The sequence below is a fragment of the Curcuma longa genome, chromosome 7 (genome assembly GCF_044706935.1).
Source record: "Curcuma longa cultivar G26 ecotype Majalengka, Jawa Barat chromosome 7, ITB_CL_G26_1.1, whole genome shotgun sequence".
NCBI classification, from domain to species: domain Eukaryota; kingdom Viridiplantae; phylum Streptophyta; class Magnoliopsida; order Zingiberales; family Zingiberaceae; genus Curcuma; species Curcuma longa.
The window spans coordinates 6,629,102-6,648,909 of NC_133867.1; the positions used below are offsets into that span (position 1 = coordinate 6,629,102).

The window sequence follows — 19,808 nt, forward strand, 5'->3', positions numbered from 1 at the left end:
GGCATTTAAAAAAATTCCCCTTGGTCCGAAATAAATGTAGCAAGGTATTTAAAATAATTCAAAATAAGTCCTGATCAAAGTTGAAAAATGACACCCTCAATTTTCCGAAATTACAAGGGGAATTCTCCAAATTAATCGCCAGCAATATAAAGCCAAAAATTCTAGAAGAAGAAGGAGAAGAGGAAGAAGAAGAGGAGTGCTCATCCTTCGCTCTTCTCTCGAGGAGCAACAATGGCGAATCCGAGCGTCCTTGAAGCCGTAGAGGAGATCATGAGGATCTACCGGTCTCTTCCGCCGCGGCCCTCCATCGAGGAAGTGGAGGCCGCTGTGGCCGTCATCAAGTCCGCAGACGCCGAGGAGGAGGCGAGGATGAGGGAGATTGGCCGGATCCAGAAGCCCCCCGACGTCCCCGATGAGCTCTTCCTCGTCCTGCAGGAGGCGAGGAAGAACCAGGTGCTGTTGCAGGGCCGGGAGCAGCGGAGGGACGCCATGGCCGTGGTGGACTTGGACAGGAGGTTCCAGGTCTTCGATGAGCTGGTGCAGAGGGCCTCCAAGGTGGTGTCTCCGGAGGATGGAGGTGAAAGGGGAGCTGAGGAGGTGGGATTCAAGGTTGGGTTTGATGTGCCAGTGCCCAGATTTGGGAGGAGTTTGAGCTTGATCGGCAAGGAGAAGGATGGCAAGTTGGGGGATTCCGATTTCTCCAATGGGCCGGCTTATCCCTTCAAATCTGAGCTACCTTCCGGTCAGATCTCTTTTCCCCCAATTCCACTGCTCTTTTCTTACTTTCTTTTTACTTATTTTCCTTCGATCCGTCTCGTCTTTGTGCTCAAGTAGGTTATCTGACTACTCGATTACTAAGGAGTGAAGAGCTCTAAGTTAAAACCCTAATTTTGCAACCTATAAGATCAAGCTCAGATTTTGCATAAGGCTTATTGATAATCAACACCTCTTTTCACTTATCATATTCATGAATTCAACCATATGCTCTTGGATTGTGAATTCACCATTTGATAATTTCTAGGTCGTCCATCATTATGACAAATAAAAAAAAGGTTAAGAACATGTGGATTTCCTATTATACACTACTTATTTCCTTGCGTAGCAGAAACAGAGACCTGGAATTTAGGGATCTCGAAGAACAAGAAGACTAAAGGATGCTTGAACAATTCGTTTTCTGGTTCATATGGATCTCAGAAAAATAATTTAAAATGCCTCTATGGTGTATTTCCTTGGGCCAACTTTGACTTGCCGATCTTTGATGTGATCAAAGACAATTTTTTTTTCTTAACCAGAAAATTCCTAAACCCTTGTCTGTCACACTTAAAGTAGACAATGACCCATTCTTTTTCTATTTCTTTGCATAATTCAATTTTTCTAGACAATGACCCATGTTTTTCTTTTTCTATCTACTATGCAGTTAGAAAACCTTGATTGCTTTCCTGATTAGTAGGTTATAAGTTGTGAGTGTTAACTTAGTGAGTTGTTTTGCAAGTGATAAATACTTTAGATATCCCACATGCCGTATGACGACGAGTTGATCGTATACCGCTTGCATACGCTTTTGGAAACCTTGATATATGTCTGAGAAAATAACATTGCTGTACATGTTTCCTACTGTTAGTTGTTTCACACTTTATTATATTTCAGCTGATGGTCTATTTGAATTGAGCCATCATTTTCCTGTCTTATGGTGCATATAGCTACTGGTGACCCATCTAAGTTAAGCCTAATCCAAGTGGCAAGCATAATTGAGAGTTCAGCAAAGAAAGGAATTGGAGTTATTGACCTTCAAGGGAAGTTGTTAGACCAGATTGAATGGCTTCCAGTATCACTTGGAAAACTTCAAGAAGTCACTGAGCTAAACTTATCCGAGAATCGAATCATCACACTTCCACCATCGGTCGGCAGCCTAAAGGCCTTGACAAAGCTTGATGTGCACTCCAACCAGTTGAGCAGTCTGCCTGACTCATTTGCAGAACTATCCAACTTAGTTGATCTTGATCTGCACGCAAACAGACTCAAATCTCTACCCACATCAATCGGAAATCTTATGAATTTAGCCAACCTCGATGTTAGTTCAAATGAGTTGTCTAGTCTTCCAGACACTTTAGGCAATCTCACAAACTTGCAAAGGTTGAATGTCGAGACCAATAATCTCGAAGAGCTTCCTTACACGATTGGATCATGCACTGCACTGGTCGAGCTGAGGGCGGATTTCAATCAGCTGAAAGCATTGCCTGAAGCAGTCGGAAAGCTTGAAAACTTGGAAGTCCTCACATTGCACTACAATAGAGTTAAATCCTTGCCTACGACTATGGCTTCACTGACTAAACTAAAAGAGCTCGACGTGAGCTTCAACGAGCTCGAGTCTATTCCCGAGAGCCTATGCTTTGCCACTAGTCTAGTAAAGTTGGACGTTGGAAGAAACTTTGCAGATTTGAGGGCATTACCAAGATCAATTGGGAACCTAGAGATGCTGGAAGAGCTAGACATAAGCAGCAACCAGATAAGAGTGTTGCCCGACTCCTTCAGGCTGTTGTCAAAGCTGAGAGTGTTCAACGCAGACGAGACTCCACTGGAGATACCACCAAGACATGTCGTAAAGCTAGGAGCACAGGTATAGCAGTCTAGTGAATTTGCCTGCAAGGCAACTCTCAAACAAAACTTTGTATTTTCCTCTATGGCAGGCTGTGGTGCAGTACATGTCTGATTTGGTCGAGGGGAGGACTAAGAGCATCCAGCAGACTGAACCAGTTAGGCGGAGACGCAGCAGCCTATGTTTTTGTCTGTGTTCCCTGTTCCAATCTCGGAAGAAGAGCGGCAAGGAAAGCACAGCCTCCTGAGGGCAAGATTCCACATCCAGAAAGTTAAAGAGTCTGAAACTGTAAGCTTGGCCTTTCTCTCATCTGTTTGAATTCATTCAAAAATATATTTTCCATAAAGCAAGAACAATAAATACAGTTAAAGTGGGCAAGAACTCGAATGGATACTATTAGGGTTTTCAATTGTGTTGCAGGTTTTCTCAAATTTGATATCTGGATTGGATCTTTGAGCTGTCATGTTATTGTACAGTTGGATTCATCTCTACAGCTCAGGAGCATTTTCTAGATGGCACCAGGCTCTCAAATATAATCAAAGAAGATTGCACAGCCAGGTCAGCCAAAAATTGGGATTTTTTTTTTTTTTACAAGAGTGTGATTTAATTGGATCGAGATCTGAATTGAGAGAAACAGGGAAGAACAATAAAATAAAAATAGAGGATTTGTTAGCTTCTCCTGTAGGGACCAAGAACAGTAAGTATTATTAATCATGTAAAGCTATTATTTGGTGATGAACACCTTTTCCTTTTCTTTTGGTGGTTGTTTTTTTTTTTAAATTGTCTTGGTAGGTCACCAAGATTCTTATACGTATTTTGGATTGTGGATTATGTAAGAAAGATTTCTTTCCTCAAAATTATATATATTATGCAATAATGGTTTTTCTTGTTTTGATAGGGAAAGGATGGTCATTGTCATGTTTTGTCATCTTGAAGATGACTAATAAAACAAGTTATTATTAATCTAATTATTTCTTTTTAAATTCTGTAAAATATTCATACTAAAATGGCAGATCACAAATGAAGACAAAGATTGAAGAAACCAAGTTTACAAATGTTGTTATTATATTCCTTTAGCACCAGAGCATTCTAAATTTGCTTTGTTTAACTTCACCAAGGGAATCCTGTTCAATCTTGTCATGGCTTTGTCAAGAAGCCTTCTCTTATGGTAAGCCTAAGAGGCTGCTAGAGTTGCTATCTACTGTTAGATACTTTCAAATCCAGACAAGAATCTAGAGTTGGATACTGAGTTCCTTTTGAATCAAGGTGACAAATTAGTTGAGAAACTAAGCAAATTGACCCTTTAATTGCCTCGAAATATTGATTTATACTAATTTATAAGATGGCAAAGAAAGAGAAAAGTAATCAAGGTTGTATTCTCCTATGTAATAAATTAAAATAAAGGTTTGAATAACTGCCTTACAACAAAACTACAGGATTATTAATATTTCACTCATCATGCATATTCATATCAATCACATAGGATTCATGACTTGAATTCATTACAACATATGATTCATGACTTGAATTCATTACAACAAACTTGGTCTTATATCATAAATTAGATCTCATCGATCCCAAGTAACAATGTGGACGATTGATTATTCACGTCTTAACTTTTAAGCCTATTTAAGGCTTAGATTTCTATTACATATGCATAAATCAATCAATTATGCTATCGGTTGGATGAGTAAAATGTATTTGATTCTTATGCTCTTCTCTTATTCACAATTGTGCCCATGAATCCCCAAAAGCCAATCTTGATTCATATAGAATGCATTCAACACTAGTAAACTAAATATTATAGTGCAGTTGATATTACTCAAGAGAATCAATGCTAATGAAGAACAGTCTAAAAAGGGAGTGCAAATATTTGACCGAAAAATAGATGCTTTGATCCCTGATAAACTTTGTTATCTTTGTAGAGAAAAAACACTTGAACATGAAGATCACATGTTCACAACATGAAATTTCACAATTCAAGCTAGAAAATATAGACATATATGGTATCAGTGTCTCACACATATATTTGAGGAAAAAACTTATGGATAAACAATATGGTTTGACTTAAGCACACTATTCATACATGATACATAATTTAAATACTAATGTCAACCTTAATCCATTACAACAACCTTGGTCTTAATATCATAAAATTACAAGCTCTTATTGTATACATAAATTCTAGAATAAGTTCAGGCCTATTTAAGGCTAAGTTTTGATTACATATACGTAAACCAATTGCAAATCCTATCAATGAGTAGGATGTATTTGATTCTTATGCTCCTCTTGATCATAACTGCACCCATAAATCCCCAGAAGCCAAACACAAATCCAGGAGCAAAGCCAATGAAATACCAAATTCCTCCATGCTCATCATCTTCATGTGTGTCCTCTTCTTCATCTATGTTGTTGCCTGGGCACTTGATTTCAAGTGGTTCTCCACAAAGCTCAGGGTTCTCCATGTAAGATAAGTTGGTGAAGGTTTGAAGTTGAGGGCCCACCGGTATTTTCCCAACAAGATTGTTGTAGGATAAGTTTAAGACAGCTAGAAAAGTTAACGCAGAGATACTCAAAGGGATTCTACCTGACAAATTGTTCTTTGAAAGATCAAGTGATTCTAGTTGGCTTATAAGACCAATCTTCTCAGGTATTTGTCCTGAAAAGTAATTGAAAGATAAGTTGAGGTAGCGGAGGCCATGAAGATTTGTTAGCTCTTCAGGAATCACGCCTGAGAGATTGTTATATGAGAGGTCAATGCTCATGACAAGCGAAAGCGTAGTAGTGAAAACAAGTGATGAATCTTTGGCAATTATAATGAGGTTCTCTGTATAAAGAGAATCAACTTCTAGTGGTGAAGGAATTTCATGGTTCTGGTTTGTCATCATAGCAGTGAAATTACCAAAACTAGGAGGCAACAAGCCAGAGAAAAGATTGTGAGCAAGATCTATGACTTGGAGTGAAGGGATCAATGAGAGTTCTGATGGAATCTCACCGGTGAACTTATTTGACCTCAAAGAAAGAACTCTTAATGATGACAGTTCTGGTCCGATCCAACTGAGTATGTCACCAGACAATTCATTCCAGCTAAAGTCAATAACCACCAGTTCAATGCACTGTTTCAATGTTGTGGGAATTGTGCCAGAGAAACTATTGTTACTGAAAGTGCAGTGATCGGAACCTTTGTAAAAATCCAAGTGTTCTAGGGATGCTGCCAGATAACATGTTGTTTGAAACGTCGATGACCTCCAAATGGAATCATTTCTGAAACAATCTGGGAGTGTTCCAGAGAAATCATTGTTGGCAAGGTCGATAACTTGTAGATCATGTGCTGTACAAATGGAGGATGGAATACTACCATTCAGTTTGTTGTTTGACAAAAACATATACGTAACATTATCAGCCAAGCTGCTAGGAATAGGCCCGGAGAAGGAATTGTGAGAAAAGTCCAAATATGCCTCCGAAAGTTGCATTCTTGGAATGAAGCCTTCAAAGTTGTTGTGACTTAAATCAAACAAATGTACATCCTTGAAGCATTCTAAAGAGCGCGGCAACATCCCTCTCATATGATTGTGAGAAACATTTAGGTACATGCCCGATAAGCACAAGCTCCAAAACCAATCAGGAAAAGCATCTGATATTCCATTATTTGATATGTCTAGGTTTGTAAACTGGTTTGGTTCCGCAGCCATGGAGGAAATCTGGGTCCCAAGTTGCAAGAGCCCATTATGATTTCACTTGCTTGAAATGGAGGAAGCCAATCTTGGCTCACTTTGACCGACAAGTTGTTGTAAGATATATCCATGTAATATAAATTTGTGAGATTGGCAAAGTGGGCTTCTGTGATGTCTCCAACCAAGTAGTTTGAAGATAGATCTTAAGACTCTAATGCAGACAATTTCCCCAAGGATGCTGGAACTGAGCCACTCAATTGATTGGACCAAGGTCAAGATAAGTTAATCTCTGAAGCCTCTCAAAATGACTTGGAAAAGGACCGTAAACTGATTGCCATGCAAGTCAAGGGAAAGAGGTTTATTAGTTCTGCATCTTGATAGTTGTTCAAAGAATTCAACAATTCTCCCTGTCATACTGTTATCAGAGAGATCGACCATACTCAAGTTGCATAGACTTCCTAAGGTATCAGGAATCGATCCACTTATGTTGTTGCCATAGAGATAAGGAGGTCTTCTAAGTGGTGGAGATTTCCAATTGAATCTGGTATCTTTCCACTAATCTGATTATCTGATAATTCCAAACTCTGCAATGCAGTTAGATTGCCAATAGTCTCCGGTAAGCCTCCAACAATTTTATTACCAGAAAGGTCCAGATATCTGACATTTTACTCAAGTTTCCTATGCTTTTCGGTATTACACCTTCAAGACGGTTATAACTGAGGAACAAGCCTTCAATGTTTTTGAGGTTTCCAATATCTTCTGGTATCTCTCCGCTGATGTTATTACTGCTCAGGTCCAGGAACTGCAGATTTCTGAGATGGACAAAAGATGCCGGTATTTTTCCAGAAATCCGATTAGCAAATAGAGATAAATAACGTAGATGGGAGAGATTGCCAAGTTGGTGGGGAATTTCTCCTCCGAAATCACACTGCGAAAGGTCCAAGTGCTGCAATTGAGTTAAAGATCCAATGGAGCCAGGAATTGGATGGCTGTCAAAGTCGTTCCCACTTATATCTAAATACTTCAAATGCTTCAAATCAAACAATGAAGGATGCACCTCGCTTCTGTTGAAAACATGACCATATTGCAAAGGATAAATAATTAAAGAGAGGTCAAGTTTGATAACATGACCTGTGATGTTGTTGCATCCTACACGTTCCCAACTGCAACAGTCATCGCCCTTCCATGGAGATAGCCTGCTCTATCGACATCAGGGAAGCCACTTCTCACGTTCAGCAGAGCCTTCCTTTCCTCCTCTATGCACAGTTGCAAAGATCCAGAGAGAAATAAGAGAGAAATCCAGAAGAGGTAAAGAAGAAGAAGCTTGAGTGTAGCAGCAGTAGTAGCCATGAGATGAGAGAGATGTTGCACAAAGAGTAGTTCAAAGGCAGATCAACAAGAAAATAGATGATCCATGGAAGTCACCATTAGGATTCATTTCTTGCCTAATTGACTGAATAGACTTGGAAAATAAAAATCTAATGATCAATTTAATTCACGATAGTGATATATATAAATTCTAAGTCTTCTTCTTCTGTTTTTTTTTCAAAAGAAAAATAATGGGTGAAGAAATTCCTATAATTGTACAGACTAGCAACATTTTCTCCCTTATATAATTTAGATAAATTAATAGGAAATATATGATCCATAGAAGCTACATCATCAGAATTAATTTCTTGCTTGGCTATTTCTATTGACTTGGAATATATATATAGACTTGGAAAATAAAAATCTACGATAGTGATATACATATATATCATCATTCTAATTTAGTTTTTCTTTCAAAATAAAGATAATTGATAAAGAAATTCCTACCAAAATAGATAGAGATAATTGTGTAGAGTCTAATGTAAACTTTAGCAACATTTTCTCCCTCTCTCCCTTATATGATTTAGATAAAATTAATAGAAAATTATTTATGATCCATAGAAGTCACAATTAGTATTAATTTCTTGCTTAACTGTTTCTATTGACTTGGAAGACTTGGGGAAAAAAATCTAATTATCAATTTAATTCAAGATAGTGATCAATTTAAAAGAAAGATAATTGGTAAAGAAATTTCCATCAAAATAGATATATTGTATAAAGATAATTGTACACTAATGTTAACTTTAGCAACATTTTTTCTCTCTCTCTCTCTCTTATATAATTTAGATAAAATTAATAAGAAATTTATTATCTATGGAAGTCACCATTACCATTAATATCATCCTATTGACTTGGAACGTAACACTTGGAAAAAAAATCTAATAGTTGATTCACAATTGTCACCATTAGTATTAATTTCTTGCTTACTATTGACTTGGAAGACTTGGAAATCAAAAATATAATGATTGATTCATAATACTGATATATATCATTCTAAGTTTTTTTTTTAAAAAAAAAGATAATTGGTAAAGAGACTCTTATCCAAGTAACTATATTATATAAAGAATTAAAGAGGGCAGCAAGTAACTAACATAACTAACTATAAGTAAATATATTATACAGAGTTAATAACTAATATTACTATAGTTTTCCAAGCTCTCCCAAAAGAAATTGAAAAAAGAGGCAGCAAGTAACTAACATAACTATAAATAACTGACATAACTAACTTCCATGGATAAAAGGAAAAGACTATCACAGTATATCTAGGTATCTAACTAATCAAGGTTAGAAAGCCGCATCAAATTTTATAGAAAAATGTGACCCCTAGTTGATGTGAATTATCCTTTTGTACCCCCTCCACATTGAAGAAATATCAAGATTTAAATGAATCATACTTTCATGAATAAATTTGATATTCGACTTAGTAATAACTTATTTATATTCATTCAAATATACAAAAGTCAATTAGATGAATAAATTTAAATAACTCATTAAACTAAATGAATAAGCAATTGAATACATATGTATTGAATTCGTTAATATTTATGAACAAAGATTATGAATTGTTCATGAATAATATTTATGAATAAAATTTATAAATCATGTTTATCAATAAAATGATGCAAGAGGGTATTTTTTTACCTAAATTATTAAAAGGGTGTGCCCTTTTTATTAATTATCAAATTTTAAAAGTATTTTTATTTTTTATTAAAATAAAATATTTGTATATTAAAATATTATTTATCAACTTGATTAAAATTACTCAAACTTACTAAAATTATTTTAATATAATTAAAATCCTTTAAATACTTTGTAACAGTAATAAAAATATTTAAGTGATTTTAATTATGTTAAAATAATTTTAATCAAATTTGAAAAAATATTTTATAAGTAAAATATAAGATGTAGCAATTTACTACATGTAGCAATTACAGAGAATAGCTACTACAACTTATTATAGTGTTGAAATAAGAATATTCTTAAGATAAAATATAAGATGAGATATTTTTTTAATTCAAGATAGTGATCAATTTAAAAGAAAGATAATTGATAAAGAAATTTCCATCAAAATATAATTGTACAGATAATTGTAATGTTAACTTTAACAACATTTTCTCCTTCTCTCTTATGTAATTTATATAAAATTAATAAGAAATTTATTATCCATGGAAGTCACCATTATCATTAATATCATTCTATTGACTTAGAACACTTGGGGGAAAAAAAATCTAATAGTTGATTCACAATTGTCACCATCAGCATTAATTTCTTGCTTATTATTGACTTGGAAGACTTGGAAATCAAAAATCTAATAATTGATTCACAATAATGATATATATCATTCTAATTTTTTTTTAAAAAAAGATAATTGGTAAAGAGACTTATACCCAAGTAAATATATTATATAAAAATTTAAACAGATAGTAAGTAACTACTAAATGATGCAAGCAAGAGAACAAATTTGTGCATCATGTTTATCAATAAAATGATACAAGAGGGTATGTGTTGCTGAAATTATTAAAATGGTATGCCTTTTTTTATTAATTATCAAAATTTAAAAGTATTTTTTTAAAATTTTTTTATTCAAATAAAATATTTTTATATTAAAATGTTATTTAACAACTTTATTAAAATTACCCAAACTTATTATAATCACTTTAACATAATTAAAATTACTTAAATACTTTTATTACAGTTGCAAAAGTATTTGAATGATTTTAATTATATTAAAATAATTTTAATATAAAAATATTTATAAGTAAAATTTTTTGATCAAATTAAAAAAATTTGATCAAAATTTATTACATGTAGCAATTACGGAGGATAACTGCTACAACTTACTATTAATATTGAAATAATTGTACTCCATGGCTGTTATAATAGTGTGGAAATAAGAATATTCTTAAGATAGAATATAAAATGAGATATTTTTTAATTTTTATCCTAAATTTTTAAAAATAAAATAGGAATATGACAGATTTTAAAATATCCTCGATGTGGTTGGATTTTTTAGAAAGTCTAGATGTAAATAAAAATACTTAATTGATGAGATAAGGGTAGAAGAAAACTAGACTAGCTAGTTGGATTTATTAATATAATTGGTGGTGGGGATAATTAATTAATGGGGGAAAATATTGAGTTAATATTTCATGGCATCATCATAAAATTAATGCCTATTCATCGTTAATTACAAAGGCTCCTTCGATGTAAACCATACAACCCAAAAATACATCAATATCCATCAAATATAATTAATTTCTAGACTTAAATGGAAAATTATTTTAACAGACATACTCGAGTAGGTACTCAAACGGTAGATTATGATAAATTTATAATAATTGACTTAAACAGTCAATTGAGTGAGTATTTTTAAATTCATATTAGAATAATAAATATAGATAAATATAAATGGGCAAAAAAAATGCAAAAAAGACTATTCTTATTTTTTTTAAAAAAAATATTGTATCCTATTTTCCATTAAAAATACTTTATTTAACAATTATGCCAAGAAAATTACTCTTATCTTAGTTAAAATTATTATATAAATATAATTATATTAATATATCCTTTATCAACTCATTAAAATTATTCAAATTTAATTAAAATAATTTTAATTTTAAAAAATATTTTTATATGACAAGATGGTCTTTTAATATTTCTTTTAAAAAATTTGTGATATTAATCTCTTCAGTAAAAAATAAAATCCGTCATCCTAGTGGCTTTACACGGTCAGTCTCACGATCATTTGTGAGAAAATAAATCAGAAAACTACAATTAATCACTATAGAGAGGCGAGGCCATTTTTCACCGGACTAACCGCAGGATGAGCCATGATCCAGATCTAACCATATGGGTTGAACCTTATACAAAGGAAGTGGGTGCTCCCGTGTCTGAATCAAGAGGACCAGACACCAGGCAGGAAGTCCTGGTTGCGGCAGGGCAGAAAGTCCTAGTAGGTCGAGTGGACCGAGGGGCAGGAAGTCCTGGTTGCGGCTGGGCAGGAAGTCCTAGTAGGTAAGGTAGACCGAAGGGCATGAAATCCTGGTTGCAACTGGGCAGGAAGTCCTAGTAGGTCAGGGTGGACCGAAGGGCAGGAAGTCCTGGTGGGTCAAAGATTCGGTTGCAAAGGTGCAAACATAGTCTCACATCTAAAACACATGGGAAAGATCATGGGTTTAAAAAGGAATGAAAGTATCTCCATTAGCATGAGACCTTTTGGGGAGAGCCCAAGAGCAAAAACCATGAGGGCTTAGGCCCAAAGTAAAGTGGACAATATCATGTCATTGTGGAGAAACAGATATTACCTCGACTTCGTTGAGATTTTACACAAGGGCAAAGCCACACTTATTTATACTCAGGCTGTAGCCGCCCAGAGGCTTTGACGGCAATGAGAAAAAAAATTTTGAATTTAAGAAGGAAAGAAAAAAATTTAAGAGTTAACCCAGGATATACCATTGGCGTAGTCTAAGAGTTCGAATCAATCTGGATAAATTACTTAGACTGGCTCCACCATTAATTTAACATTTACCCACTTTAATAAATTTGTTCTATACTAATCAATTCAACTATACTACATATATGTGGGCAATTCAACTATACTACATATATGTGGTATGATAATCTCGTTGTCAAGAATAATAGATAAATAAATTTGTTAAATGGAAAATTATATTGGGCTGTGTATGATAATCTCGTTGTCAAGATAATAGATAAATAAATTAATAATGGAAAATTAAAGTAATTTAATTGAATTAATATTTTCAAGTAATTTAATTGAAACGTGGGAATTTTGAGAAGGTGTCGGATCAGGGACAGCGAACATTAATCTGAACGCCAAACCAACCCTAAACTAAAAACCGGAACCACCATGCTCCGGCGACGGCCGTCCAGTTTCAAGCATCGCCGGGGACCGCGGAAGCCTTCTCCCACGCGTACGCCGATCCCTCTCCTCGAGGAGCTCAAGTCCACCGCTGACCCCGCCGCCGCCCTCCGCCGCCTTCAGCACGCTGACCCCGACCTGCTCACCTACCCCGTCTGCTCCTCCCTCCTCTACCGCCTCGCCAAGGCGCGCCTCGTCCCGGAGATCGACTCCCTCCTCGCCCTCCTCCGCGCTCACCGCGTCCCCTGCAAGGAAGCCGCCTTCAACTCCCTCATCCGCCGCTTCGGTAGCGATGGTCTCCCTGATCGCGCCGTCGATCTCTTCCACGCCCTCCGTTCCTTCGAGTTTTCCACCTCCGCCCCCTCCGTCCAGTCCCTCAACTCCGCCCTCGTCGCCCTCGTCGAGAATCGCCGGTTCGAGCAGGCGAGAGCTCTGCTCGCGCAGTCCGCCGCGGCGTTCGGCCTCCGCCCCAACGCCGTCTCCTACAACATCCTCATACAAGGCTGCTGCGAGGCCGAGGGATTGTCCAGCGCGCGGCTCCTGTTCGACGAAATGCTCCAGAAGGGGATCCGCCCCACCGTGGTCACCTACAACGTCCTCATCGGGCATTCCGCCAAAAACGGCGACTTGGGAACCGGCGCGAGGTTGAAGGAGGAGATGGTGCGGAGAGGAGTCCAGCCCAACGCCATCACCTTCGCGTTGCTGATGGACGCCCTGTGCCGGGAAGGCAACTACGCCGCGGCGAAGAAGATGATGTTCGACATGGAGTACCAGGGGTGCAAGGCGGGGCTCGTCAACTACGGCGTGCTGATGAGCGACCGCGGGCGTAGGGGCGACCTCGACGGCGCGCGGGCGCTGCTGGCGGAGATGAAGCGGAGGAAGCTGAAGCCGGACGTGCCCATCTACGGCGCGCTGATCAACTACCTGTGCGGCGCGGGGCGGGCGGCGGAGGCGTACGCGGTGCTGGTGGAGATGCAGGTGGAGGGAGGGTGCGAGCCCAACGCCGCGGCGTACCGCATGATGGCGGACGGCGCGTGCCGGGCGGGGGACTTCGAGATGGCGTCGCGGGTGGTGACGGCGATGCTGGCCAGCGGGCACTGCCCGCGCGAGGAGACCTTCAGGTGGCTGATGAATGGCCTGTGCGGCATGGGGAAGGTGGAGGCGGCGTGCTCGGTGCTGGAGGAGATGGCGAGGAGGAAGATGGAGCTGGACGGGAATGGCTGGAAGGCCTTGGTCGAAGCTACCATAGTACCAGCCAAACCGGAACAACAACTCGACCCGGTCCAATTCGATTCGACCCAACCCATGGGCCTCTGAACCGGGTTTAGACCCTTATCATCATGTTCATGAAGACTAATGGAGGATGATACTTCCATTAAAGTCACGAGGAACAAGTTCGATACAGATTGGACACTCAAATCTTCACACATCTGAAAAGAGTTCATCATTTATCTAAATCAGTGAAATGAGAAAATTGGGAAGATTTGCAAACAATGTTGGCATACCTCTTATTCGACTCTTATCCATTGCGATAACCAACTCAATTAGTCAACTATATATTTCAGTTGAGTGATCATGAATCTGAGGAAGAACAACATTAAATTGGCCACTGTAGTACATATCCACAGAGAAGCCAGAAACTGACCATTTTGGAGATCTTGCCCCCTCGATGGAGAAGCACATAAAATGAATAAAACCCAGCTTCATTTTTGTGCAATGAACTAGATCTTCGATTAATATCAGACAACTTGAAAAGGGTCCGGCATTTCATCAGCTGCTCAGTGTTGAGGTAGCACAATGAAGCCAAATCAGTCTTCGCAAAACACATTGCGAGTTTTTTGTGTGATTCGATGTGAAACTTGACCTGCAAACAGATTTTTGTGGAGAGTAATTAAAACAATCTGCACAATGTTACTGTGCTCAAAATGGAAAAAAATTTAGAAGATGAGCAAAGAATGAAACCTGAATCCAAGTATAACACTGCTACCGACAGTGTAAATATCAAATAGCTTAAAATTCATTCACCATCACTTGGAAATAACTAATAGCCTTTAATAAAGCTCAATTGAAGGATAAAATCACGTAGACAACCCCAAATAGATTGATATGATGAAAAATTATTCATGGAAAAAATAATTGCTTGATAGAGTGACGTGACAATTTAATGGGTTCAAAGGAAGTTACCCTTCAATTTGGCCCTCCAAATGAAGCAATGGCAAAGAATCATTCAAAAGAGCAGCCAAGAAGGATGCCGTACCATTTCCTCATACATACAAATTGCTTGATCATCAATGATATTCTGTCTAGTGAGATCTTGTCGAACAGACCTTGTTCTATCAAAAATAAAATCATGAACAACTTCAAATGGTTGATCTGATGTGTTGACCAAGTTCATAAGATACTTCAATGTGCTTCTTAACACTGGGAGAGGCCGTATATCTACTTCCTGAGGTTCTGCATTGGACATAGTTCTACAAAATTAATTAAAATGTGCAAAAGATACTACACTGAGAAGAATGTGCAAAAGATACTTCAATTTGTGCACTACCATTTTAAAACCAACTATGCTGCATGTTGCCGAATGACACAAGTGAATTTGGCACTAATATTATTAATAAGAAACATAGTTACATATATAACTTCTGTACACTGCAAGAAAATCCACAGGTGAACTTACAAACTATATCCATGTGCAAAAGATACTACACTGACAAGAGAATAATGCATATGAAGGCACCAACTCTGAGTACCAAAGAATTGCTTAAAAACCTAAGCAATTGCGTTTAAAAAAGAGAGAGAGAGAGAGATGAGATTCTTTGAAAAGTACAAGATAGGAAACCATATGTGATGATAATCTCTTGAAGTTATGAAGCATGAAAGTAGCATTTAAATTCAATTTGGATCGAATGCTACAGTTCAAAAATCTCTAAAATAAATGTCAAGCTTGCAAGTTCTCATGAATGAGGAATAATTTCCGAAAATTCGACATAATATATGTATAAAAAAAGGTAAACAAATGTATATTTGAGATGCATGAAAGCAGTATGAAACAATGAATCATGTGATCCTTCCTTTGGGGGGAGGAAGGGGATTGGGAAAATGGGATTAGTGAACTATAGCAAAAAGAAGATAATCATTCAAAAAAATTATCATCCATAGTGATAGAGGTAAGCAGCAATCAGATACTACACCTAAAAGTCCATTAGAATAAAAGGAGGCGACTCAATAGTTATCTAGTAGATACTCTAGGTACACATCATGAACAAAAAATGTTGCATTGTCTCCTTCACATGCATTGCCAATTTGCCATGCAAATGTATGCTACCATGCAGAACTCTTAGTATTTGGAAGCAAAAACACATGAACTGCCCCATCTCTCCACCTCTATAAAACATTACAAAAACCACTTTTCAGATTACTATCCTGCTACAGATTCTTCCCTCTTGTCTTTATCATTTTTTTTAACTCTGATCAATTGTCTTCCACTATCAACAGCCTCACAGTGATATTTCAGCTCAGGAATCAAATTTTGAGACTAAAAAAGATTGAAATTGAATCTTTTTTTTTATCGATTCCCATCTATCTTAAGTTTTGACATCAACAGAACCACAAGAGAAACCTATCGACACTCAATCGCAACAAGCTTAAAAACACGCGAGAAACAGGAGAGGAGAGAAAAGGTCAAAAAAGACAAGCCGAGATAACTCGGAACAGTTCATACCAGGGCACATATCGGGGCAGGTGCCGACCAAGTAAGAAAAATTCGGCGAGCCGGTCTCCTCATCCTCGTCGAGTTTGGGATTGCGCCTTTCGTGGATCGAACTGGTAGAAACGCGTTTGGCTTCCTCGCGAGGACGCAACCTGACGGGACTGGATGGCGAAGGAGAGGGGTTCGGCGCTTTCCTTGGCCGAAACCCTAATTTCTTGGCTCTGTTGGTCTCCCTCTCCATGACAGCTCCGAATCGAAATCCGGCAGCGGAGGGCAAAAGGAGGGGAAATTTTTATTTTACCCCTCGTAATTTATTTCTTCACATAAAACCTCACCGAAGATGAAGATTTAAACCCAAACACCCCTAGTTTCTTTGTATTTGTTTTCTTCCCCAACACAATCATTTTAGACCGTTCATCTGGCGTCCATTTTGATGCGACACTTTGAAAGGAACAAGTTAACAACTCTCAAAATTCCGCATACTTTAATCGTTACGAGCGGATCGCTACCGTCCAATTCCAATTCAACGGATTAGATCTATCTTCTCTTCATCGGGCGGCTGACATCGGAACCTCCGCATAGGAACGAGCTGCCCAACGAAGGCATCGATGACGAGCAGTCCCTGCATCGATCCGTCCATCTCAAAATGGACGGCCGATACGGATTCCCCAATCCCTTGGTCAACCGAACGGAGTCTAGTCCTTGTTCTCCTTGTCAGATCCTTTTCCGTGTGGTTCCTACCCTTCGCGCGACGATTTCCAATCGCTTGAGGTATAATCGATCTCCAGTTCTTCATTCGTTGCTGGAATTCTGTTTCTCGGGCCTTGTTAGAACTTGAAGGTTTGAGAAAAGCCGGCTTTTGCTTCAGTTCGTCTTTTTTTTTCGCCTCTTTGTCGATAGGGTTGATGATTTACTATGATTTCAATTCTTGTGCTTCGTATTAGACGAGGAAGAGGTTGCTTGATTCAGCTTCTATCATGTTCATGTCGGAATATACTGATTTAGGGAAGCTGCTTCTTTTTGTTCTGTAATTGATTGCTTATCGTAGAAAAGTTTAGTTTTTTCTTCGCCGTGTGCCTTTGCTTGTTCTTTTGGGAGCAACGCTGGATTATAACTGCCATCCTACTTTTGACTTACAGATTCTGGTCAAAATATGTAATATTCACTGATTCTTATGCTGTATGACCAATTCATGATTAGTTTGTTCATGGTGTTGTTTTTTATTTATAAAAACAGCTTCTTGATGAGTGAATTCTGACAATATGAGCATGATGGATTGATATAGATCTCGAATTTTTTTGTAAATCATGTTTATAGTAATATTGTTTTCATTTGTTATTGTTTTGTCAATTTATTTCTAGTATAAACAACTAATTCTCTATGCAATCGAAGGCAACCAAGGCTTGAATTATAGTTTGATATTACTTAATCTAGTTATGATAACCCTGCAAATGTTTATATTTACTGAATCCACTATGCGCTAGCATGTGTTTTGTTTCTATTTATCTTATTGTGGTTCCACTATTTTTGTTGTCTTTGAAGTGGCAAATCCATTTAATCTTTCCTGGTATTCTTCTATCTGATCTTGATTTAGGTATTGTGTGAGAAGTCAGTAGAAGAGGGTGGAACATGTCAAACAATATAGCGACGCACTGGTGTTTCCAGTGTAATCAAAGAGTTCGACCTCGTGAGAGGAACGTGGTCTGTCCCAGTTGTGATTCTGGTTTTGTTTTAGAATATGATGTGATGGAGGCCACGGTGGGCCATTTCCATCGATTGGATTTGGATGGAGTTCAGGATCAGTTGGTCAGGTTGATGGAGGTCATCTCTACCTCGATGAGAGAGGGAAGGGTAGGAAGGAGGCACCAGGGTGGACTCATGAGAAGACCCTATACCAATTCAGACTTCAGTATGGAACTTGGCCTAGCACCACAGTTAGCCTTCGGGGGACGAGTCCCTTTCCATGCATTTGATGATCATGTGTTGGAAGAACTTCTCAATGGACAACACAGTCTTGGAGTTCGACGGGCTGGCATGCCAGATTATTTTGTTGGGTCAGGGTTGGATGAACTGATCGAACAGATGATGTCGAATGATACGCGTGGTCCACCGCCTGCCTCTCAATCATCTATTGACGCTATGCCCACCATAAAAATTAACCAGAGACATCTTCAAGGAGAGTCACACTGCCCTGTCTGCAAGGAGATGTTTGAAATAGGGTCTGAGGCCCGAGAGATGCCATGCAAACATTTGTACCATGCCGAGTGCATCATCCCGTGGTTAGAACAACATAATTCCTGCCCTGTTTGCCGATACAAGATGCCTACTCGAGGTTCTGGCAACTGCAGGAGTTCAAGCAGAAATAATCAAAGCTTAGGTAGCAGCAGCAATACTAGTTCAAGAAACAGAAGACGTCGTCGCAGGAATTTGTTTTCCTGCTTGTGGCCCTTTTGCTCTTCAAGCTCTAGTCAAATTCGGTCACCATAAGCAACCAGTCTGCTATGCTTTTCTACATGCTATCAAGTTAGTTGTTGTCAATAGCCTTAAATACTGATAATCTCTGGTCTTATTGAAGTGTGTAGTGTTTCCATATTGTCTATATTGTTTAGAATTCCAATGAATTTACTTGCCGAAAAGGAAGTAATTCATAACAAATAGTAAAAACTGCTTGTTGCTTCAAATATTCAACTCAATGCTGTCAGCTTCAAGCTCAATATCATTCTTATGGTTCTGTTTTGTACATGTTGGAGCTGGTTCAGTTCTTCAGCTTGTTTTGAATCTGGTTGCCATAGTTTCTCTTCTTCTTCATCTTCTTTTTCAATTATTCAAGTCCTAATTTTCTTATGGTTTAATATGAACTTAGTTTTCCAATCAGCCAATTTCAATTGAATTTTCTGTTTAATTCTTGTTTTTTATCCTGTTTTTATACTGAATTAGGTATATATTTATATATACAACACACTTAATTAGTTTGACTAATTTGAAGTAAAAGTCATTATAATTTCTGTAGGAATTCTTTATCTAGTTCAAAGAAATCTAACTGTTTAAAATTCTTTATGGAACACTTTAATACTATTCAAACTAGTTAAATTCTGTCGCATCTTTTTCAGTTAATGCACAAAAATCTATCTTAAATATGCAATTATAAACCCTCTTTCACAGTTGGAGAGCTCCACGAGTTAATGCTCCAATTCAATGAGTTCTTCCCAAGGCTGAAACTACAAAGAAAGAGGCATTTACACAATCATATAATGCCATCTTCGATCGCGTTCATAGTCGATCATCGGAATATGTATACATAGAAGAGGAAAGATAGTTAGTTGTATGTTGTTGCCTACTTGCCTCGTCATACAGCACCAACTAACTCAACCAACTGCATTAACAACCTCCCAACTAACATGGCCAATAACAACCCTCCCACCACCCCTCAATTCCCTCCCATGGCCTCCACCCCCTCCCACAAGCCTTCCAACTCCTACCACAAGCTCGAGAAGCCGCCGCGAGAAGAAGACGAATGGCTAGAGGTGTTCAAGGCCGCTGCATGGACGACGACGACGACGAAGACGAAGACGATAGGAGGGA

At 37.9% G+C, this 19,808-nt stretch overlaps 4 protein-coding genes and 1 pseudogene across 6 annotated transcripts; 3 read left to right on the top strand and 2 right to left on the bottom strand.

The window, feature by feature from the left end:
* The first annotated feature begins 191 nt into the window (after positions 1–191).
* Positions 192–3,458, top strand: LOC141831500 (plant intracellular Ras-group-related LRR protein 5-like). 2 transcript variants are annotated; one of them, XM_074718869.1, is made up of 4 exons: positions 192–742; positions 1,701–2,617; positions 2,688–2,884; positions 3,017–3,458. In XM_074718869.1, the coding sequence occupies exons 1-3, from the start codon at positions 232–234 to the stop codon at positions 2,841–2,843; spliced, it is 1,584 nt and encodes a 527-aa protein (XP_074574970.1). In that variant the 5' UTR covers positions 192–231; the 3' UTR covers positions 2,844–2,884; positions 3,017–3,458. The 2 variants fall into 2 exon arrangements, with proteins under 2 accessions (XP_074574970.1, XP_074574971.1); XM_074718870.1 differs by having other exon boundaries at positions 3,073–3,458.
* Positions 3,459–4,629: 1,171 nt separating this feature from the next.
* On the bottom strand, positions 4,630–7,631 carry LOC141832053 (receptor-like protein EIX2; annotated as a pseudogene).
* A 4,794-nt stretch (positions 7,632–12,425) lies between these two features.
* Positions 12,426–13,992, top strand: LOC141831744 (uncharacterized). Its single transcript, XM_074719147.1, has one exon. It carries the CDS (start codon positions 12,506–12,508, stop codon positions 13,832–13,834), a length of 1,329 nt encoding a protein of 442 aa, XP_074575248.1. The 5' UTR covers positions 12,426–12,505; the 3' UTR covers positions 13,835–13,992.
* A 78-nt stretch (positions 13,993–14,070) lies between these two features.
* Positions 14,071–16,521, bottom strand: LOC141832539 (SAC3 family protein C-like). Its single transcript, XM_074720034.1, has 3 exons — positions 16,168–16,521; positions 14,775–14,990; positions 14,071–14,381 (listed from the first exon to the last, which is right to left on the bottom strand). The coding sequence occupies exons 1-3, from the start codon at positions 16,465–16,467 to the stop codon at positions 14,115–14,117; spliced, it is 783 nt and encodes a 260-aa protein (XP_074576135.1). The 5' UTR covers positions 16,468–16,521; the 3' UTR covers positions 14,071–14,114.
* A 388-nt stretch (positions 16,522–16,909) lies between these two features.
* On the top strand, positions 16,910–18,881 carry LOC141831745 (putative E3 ubiquitin-protein ligase RHC1A). 2 transcript variants are annotated; one of them, XM_074719148.1, is made up of 2 exons: positions 16,910–16,997; positions 17,821–18,881. In XM_074719148.1, exon 2 carries the CDS (start codon positions 17,856–17,858, stop codon positions 18,711–18,713), a length of 858 nt encoding a protein of 285 aa, XP_074575249.1. In that variant the 5' UTR covers positions 16,910–16,997; positions 17,821–17,855; the 3' UTR covers positions 18,714–18,881. The 2 variants fall into 2 exon arrangements, with proteins under 2 accessions (XP_074575249.1, XP_074575250.1); XM_074719149.1 differs by having other exon boundaries at positions 16,986–17,066.
* The last annotated feature ends 927 nt before the right edge of the window (positions 18,882–19,808 follow it).

Coding starts and splice junctions, on each gene's coding strand:
- LOC141831500 (XM_074718869.1), top strand. CDS start 232: ATGGCGAATCCGAGCGTCCTTGAAGCCGTAGAGGAGATCATGAGGATC. Junction 743..1,700: donor CAAATCTGAGCTACCTTCCG/GTCAGATCTCTT, acceptor TGGTGCATATAG/CTACTGGTGACCCATCTAAG. Junction 2,618..2,687: donor TCGTAAAGCTAGGAGCACAG/GTATAGCAGTCT, acceptor CCTCTATGGCAG/GCTGTGGTGCAGTACATGTC.
- LOC141831744 (XM_074719147.1), top strand. CDS start 12,506: ATGCTCCGGCGACGGCCGTCCAGTTTCAAGCATCGCCGGGGACCGCGG.
- LOC141832539 (XM_074720034.1), bottom strand. CDS start 16,467: ATGGAGAGGGAGACCAACAGAGCCAAGAAATTAGGGTTTCGGCCAAGG. Junction 14,991..16,167: donor CTCTCCTGTTTCTCGCGTGT/TTTTAAGCTTGT, acceptor AATTAATTTTGT/AGAACTATGTCCAATGCAGA. Junction 14,382..14,774: donor TTTGTATGTATGAGGAAATG/GTACGGCATCCT, acceptor ATCTGTTTGCAG/GTCAAGTTTCACATCGAATC.
- LOC141831745 (XM_074719148.1), top strand. CDS start 17,856: ATGTCAAACAATATAGCGACGCACTGGTGTTTCCAGTGTAATCAAAGA.